Genomic DNA, 5,964 nt, shown 5'->3' on the forward strand with positions numbered 1-5,964 from the left:
CCACAGAGTTGCACATGCCGGTGAAATAAACTAGACGCTTAAAAAGTGAAAATCTGTGCTGATTTTGCACGATGTTTTGTGGTTACTTGACAAATTTTTTTTTTTAGCTTAAAGTATCCAACTTCATTAAGAGTTTACAGCATCTCTTTGACGAGTGACCTGTAAATATTCAGCATCCAAATCTGATATTGTATCGTCGTTGAAATCACATTGTTTTAGTGCTTTTAACAGTCACTTGCATGTTATTGCCTTGGCGAGTAATGGGGACGCCTGGAGCGAGCCCCTATTTCTGGTGCTTGAAGAAACCGTTCCGTCTGGTTACCACTTCAAGGGGTCATGGAGACGCAATACAACTTTGGTTCATTAAAGGAGCCATGAAGAGAAATCACAAGTTTGGTTCATTCGAAAGATTGCCTCGTTAGAACCATAACGACACCACTTATAACGCAAACTTCGCTCAAATAAGCTACATAATTAGGAAAAAAGGAAATGACCATGCGACCCACCAGCTCATTTTCCGCAACAGAACCTATGTTGTCACTCGAGAATGCTCTGCGATTGGCGGAGGCCGGCAAAAGCAAACGCATGTTAGGCAGGGCTTACAGTTTGCATAGCGAGCTAAATGCCCGTGAAACATACTGCACACTCTTTTTATGACAAAGAACGGTGGAGTAAACAGTTGAAGTTCCGAACGAACACGCAAGCGTGTATGCCAATGCGTACGAAACTACCGCCAGCCTAACTCGACATCTCGCCGTCGCCGCCGTCGCGCAGACGAATTTTCGGGTTCAAGGCTCTTCGGGGCCAACGAACCGTCCCAGCACGCACAGCCGCGACCTTGCTTGGTATCGTAATCCCTTCACAGGAGGTTGGCTGTCATATCGCCAACCAGCCAAGGTAAAAATAGAAACAAGGGGAGTAAGGAACACAGAGCAGCGACGAGATAGTGCCACTCGTCGCACAGGTTTCGGTATGGAGGTCGTGTTGGCTTGCTGCTGTCGTTACGAGCTCGTTTACAGTTTACAACCACTGAAAACTTCAGTTTGTTCGAGTACTTTACAATGAAATTTCGTTGCTGTGTTTTGAAATGCCCATGTAGTACGGGCAAATCGTCGAGGGAGTGCGACATCCCCGCCGGTGAGATCTCCTTTCATGTGCTGCCCAACGACGAACCTCGGCGAAGCAAGTGGCTACGTTTTGTGAACTTTGCAAACGGAGGAGAAAGAGAGCTGAAGGAAGTACGAGTGTGCTCGCTTCATTTCCGAGGAAGTGATTACGGCAGGAACCCGGACATGCTGGCGCTCGTCGCCGACTTCGTCAAATCGCCGTTAACGCGCTCTGACCTTGGGGAAAAAAATTGCCGTACACACCGCGCATTGACGCTCGAATCTTTCTGGTCGGAGCAGAGAGCTCGAGCGAACGGCTTTCCATGCACGACACCGGCCAACTGGCATAAGCGATACTGCTACTGAAATTGAAAATACGGCACATACGTACCAGTCTGTATTCGTCCGTCGCGACGAGGCTGACGAGGCAGCGGTGCCGACGGCTGGGCGTTCGTCTGTTGTGGCTATCGCGGAATGGTCGCTTTCCCGTCCACCGCGTATCCCACAACTCTGGCCGCTCGTGCACTTAGAAGCATTGAGCGTTCAAGTGATGTGAGGTTGTTAAATGCAAGCCCGAGCTCCTCGGCGAGAGTTTTGTTCTCCGGATCAGGCGATTCCATGACTAGGGCTGCGGGTGCACTAGGTTTTACTAGTATTTTTAAAATGGCCGCCGTCTCGGTCGACTCCCGCGTGTGGGTGCTACATGGAGTCGACATACTAAGTATCTGTTTCATGGACCGGCTCGTATGACGCCATTGTTCACGTGACGAAATGTGAAATTTTAGCGGGAGATTTAAAATTTTGGCTTAAATTTCCTTATTTCTCAGTGAATAAAGCATCATTTGCTTCCGGGAAAGCGCTTGGGGTACTATGAAACACCTAATCTTTCGAATAAAACAAACTTTTGTTTTCTCTTCATGGCTCCTTTAAAAAGACTGCTTCGTCCCAATAATCGGGACACGAATTTCATCGAAAACTTCAACGAAGTAATACCCCTGCTACACTAGCGTCCGAATGTCATTTGAACCAAATGTCATTTGACTCGAATGCGAAGTTGTGCTGCTGTACTGGGTTTCGAAATGTCATTTGGCTCAAATGGCATTCGAGCCAAATGAGCCCGCAGAGAGACATTTGGAGCTCTCGAATGCCATTTCTAGCACTCGCGCGTAAGTCAGCATAATACATTACTGGCGCAATTAAAACAAACAAAATATTCTTAATTGTGAAACGTTGTGATGTAATAATTCCGTACTCTCAGCACCAGTGCGAGCAAGCGACAAACTAGTGTGGCCAGACAGCACAAAAAACCTCGATTGCGATTTAGAATTAAGCAAAAACCGTGTCGAAGCTTATGTTATTGATAATTTGATATCATTTTGATGGCAAAGACTGCCGCTAAATTTGATTGTCGCATTATTGTGTAAAAACAGAACTCGGACAGCAGCAGTGCCATGCCACACGGCGAGCGATTGTTAAAGCTTTCAAATGCCATCGAAATTGTAGTGGAGCACGGCGGATTCTGAATGGCATTTGAAGTACCCCAGTTGAGTCAAATGGCATTTAGTTTAGATGAGATTCGGACCCTAGTGTAGCCGGGGTATACGCTAGATGTTAAAGGAAACATAGGAAGTAGTGGCGACACTCCCAGCCACCTGACGGCGATTTCTCTGACATCAGAGTCTTGTTTGTGCGACTGGGGGCCACTGATATAAGCCACACCCGAGAAACCTGACAGAGCGATTGTAGTGGAACCCCTTGTTCCGTTTGATCATATCGCTTGACTCTATTTTTTTATTACGCTACTCCTGTCTATATTACGTCCTTGTAGCGCAAAGTTTGTTAGTTTTTAATATTTCATTTAATTTTTTGGCTAAGAAAATGTCTTTCATGACTGGAATGGAGGTGAGTGACTTACCGAAGGGCAGTTCTTTCAAACTCAACAAAACTTGTGCTGCTGAGCACGAGGATGCGGGTTCGATTCCTGGCCACGGCAGCTGCTTTCCTGATGGAGGTGAGAAGCAAAAATGGCAGAGATTTCGGCGCACGTTAAAGATCCCCAGGTGGTCAAAATTAATCTGGAGCCCTCCACTACAGCGCGCCTCATCGCCTGTGTTGCGCTGGCACATTAAAACCTACAATCAATCAATCAATCAATCAATCAATCAATCAGATTGAACAAAGTTGTATTTTGTCTTCATGGCCCCTTTAAAGGAACCTCAATGGTTTGAGTCAACCCGGAGCAGTAACTCGGCCTTGTTCCTTTAAATTGGCTCGACTCAGGTTCAACTTCCCTGTTGGCTGTTCGGGTAATCTGTTGTGCGGATTTCGTTTCTCGTTTGCTTTTTGCAGAACCTTTGCCAGACAAGTGAAGACAACCACCGACTTGTGTCCACGACGGAAGTACCAACCCACTCAACTCGCAGGGAGCACGGTCCTTAGTTTTGCCACAGCTGCTGTGCTGCTGTTGTCGTTTCTGTTCCTTTGTTTTTACACCTCTCGTGGAGATGACGCTGCTGCTGCTGCTGCCGCCGGTGTCCAGGACATCGGCCGTTCAACTGACTGGAGTTTTTACCGGCCTTATCTTGAGGCGCGTGGAAGTCATCAAAATTGATGGACGTGTCTTAGACTGGACTGCAGTTGGATGACGAGAAGATGTTTTAATTGTCGAGTGTATTTTTTTCCCCTCGTATTTTATTGCTCCAGCTGACGTGGGATCAAGTGCTGGGAGTTTTTTTTTTTTTATTTTCTCCTTTTGTGTCGAGTGTACTTGGACGCCTGTGCGTGTGAATGGTCAAGGATGCGGGCGTATTTGACGGCAATGCGACTGTTGCATGCTGGGAAGCATTGTGCGAGTATACCCAGAGGAAGTGAAAGAAAACGATGCTCGGAACAGTGCTAAGGGGTTTTGAACCACCTTCACCGATGCCGGGCGTTTTTAAAGTAAGTATGTAATGTATGTTCTTGAGATTTGCACTCTTATGCTGCTTAGCTTGATTCAAAAGGCTGTACATACAACGGGCAAGCGTCTTTTTGTATCTTGTTAACCCTGTAAGTACATCCTCGATCAGTGTTGGCAGTAAAAAAAAATAATAAAACTGTCGAAAATTTGTAGAAGTGGGTTCTTGTCTTCATTCGTTGTGTTCCAGGTAGTGGACTTGAAAAGAAACCCCATGTCGTCCACCTCCTTTCTTGGCCACTTCAAAGACTATATTAAGCAATACATTATCTGCACTCCCTTCGTCCCCGCTCGCAAAATCACCACTGCCATGTCCCAGTTAATGAGTAAGGAAAAGGTGAATTTCTTCTCGTGTGAACTAGCTGTATTTGGAAAGTGTTAGTATCAATCCCGAAGAGTTTGTCACTGACACAGAGCAGAAGCAAATGAAACTTTTCAACGATCTGAAGTTCTTGAGAGGTTTTAACATTGTCCACCATTCCTGCGGTGTCTTCTCCTGTCGGGGTACCCATGCAAATTTGCCTCAAAACTGTCTGCGCACTAGTGACGTTTTTAAAGTGAAGGAGTGTCGTAGAACTATCAGTTTGGAATTGTATTTGTAGGGTACAATCCAACATTAATTTTTCACGTGTCCTTTTTGGCCCCACCTACTCAAAGGGTCAGTGCAGACTATCAAAGACTGTTGGGAAGGCCCATTGCAGTTTGAAAGACTCGGTACTACCAAAATATAGAAGAGTTTCCATGTATTCAGACAGCATAGCCTCGGCTGGAATTTCTATATTGTAGGTTGAACTTCATTGTCCGTGGCTTGCTTAAGCAAAAAATGGCGCGAAGTGGTTTACCACCCAGAAGATTTAAACATGTGAGGGGGTGATGAATCTGTGGGTCTGGGTGTAGTATTTTATAATTGCTGAGTGTGCTTTATGTATGTTTGTCCTGGTTGCTTGTTTTAGATTCAGTTTCCCACCCAAAATAACTAAACTGCGTCAGATCTCTGGCATTTTCAAAAACTTCGCATTGCTACGTGGCGCCCCCACGTAGCCCCAGGTGACGTTATTGCTATTAGCGATGTTAATGATGCTATCTAGACGTCCCGCCTGACACTAAATATACCTGTGTCATCCCCCGCCGATAAGAAACACTCCGAGACGAGGACTTGCATGTATCCTTGAGATGATCTCTTCATCTGATCCGAACTGATTTCTTTAAGGAATCCTTCCGTCTTGTACCCATCCCTCTCGGATTCCTCTTAAACCACAATGACCTTGAGGCCTTCCTTCGGCAAATTAAGGCTGCGTTATCTGCGACCCGCTCAACATTGTTGGTCGCGTGAGGAGATTGGACCACAGAAATTGCGGAAATTGCACATTGATTTTTATCACCCGAGGTACCAGGGTTCGCTTTAAAGTTGGCTTTCCCTGCAGAGTTGCATCACACAAGAGACCAGCTCAACATTGTTGGTCGCATGAGGAGATTGGACCACAGAAATTGCACATTGATTTTTATCACCGGAGGTACCAGGGTTTGCTTTAAAGTTGGCTTTCCCTGCAGAGTTGCATCACACAAGAGTTCATTCGCTTTGAAAGCTTGGGTACTATGCTCTAAGTATTTCAGATAAGCATGAGCTAGCCGTAGCAGATGTAGTACTGGCATGCAGTACTTTGAAAAACGCGCTTTAAACTACATGAAAACTGTCGAATCGAAAATTTTAATATCGAGAACAGAAGTAACCTGCTTAGCCTTTAGAGTGGTGCAGGGGTCCCCTATTAATTAATGTAGCCCAAGACAATAAAAGGCCGAGTGTACGAAAAGCTGAGTCTCCTTGGTGAAGACGCGTGAGCTTTAGTTTCGGTTTCTGCTTTACTGTTTACCTAGGGGGCAGCACCACATGTTACATGCCTG

General features: G+C 45.8%; 1 protein-coding gene across 6 annotated transcripts in view; it reads left to right on the plus strand.

Annotated features, from left to right (window-relative positions):
• Atg18a (Autophagy-related 18a) overlaps positions 1-4,220 on the plus strand; it is a 31,221-nt gene extending 27,001 nt beyond the window's left edge. For all 6 annotated transcript variants that reach the window (XM_077670510.1, XM_077670513.1, XM_077670511.1 and 3 more), the window contains one exon: positions 3,456-4,220. Coding sequence is in view for 2 of the 6 variants with exons in the window: in XM_077670513.1 (XP_077526639.1) it covers positions 3,456-3,475 (20 nt within the window). In the remaining 4 variants the exon portion in view is untranslated. The remainder of the gene's footprint in view (positions 1-3,455) is intronic.
• Positions 4,221-5,964: the final 1,744 nt, after the last annotated feature.

Source organism: Haemaphysalis longicornis, unplaced genomic scaffold (genome assembly GCF_048455015.1).
Source record: "Haemaphysalis longicornis isolate Haplotype H1 unplaced genomic scaffold, Haemaphysalis longicornis Haplotype H1 scaffold_5, whole genome shotgun sequence".
Taxonomy (NCBI): Eukaryota; Metazoa; Arthropoda; class Arachnida; order Ixodida; family Ixodidae; genus Haemaphysalis; species Haemaphysalis longicornis.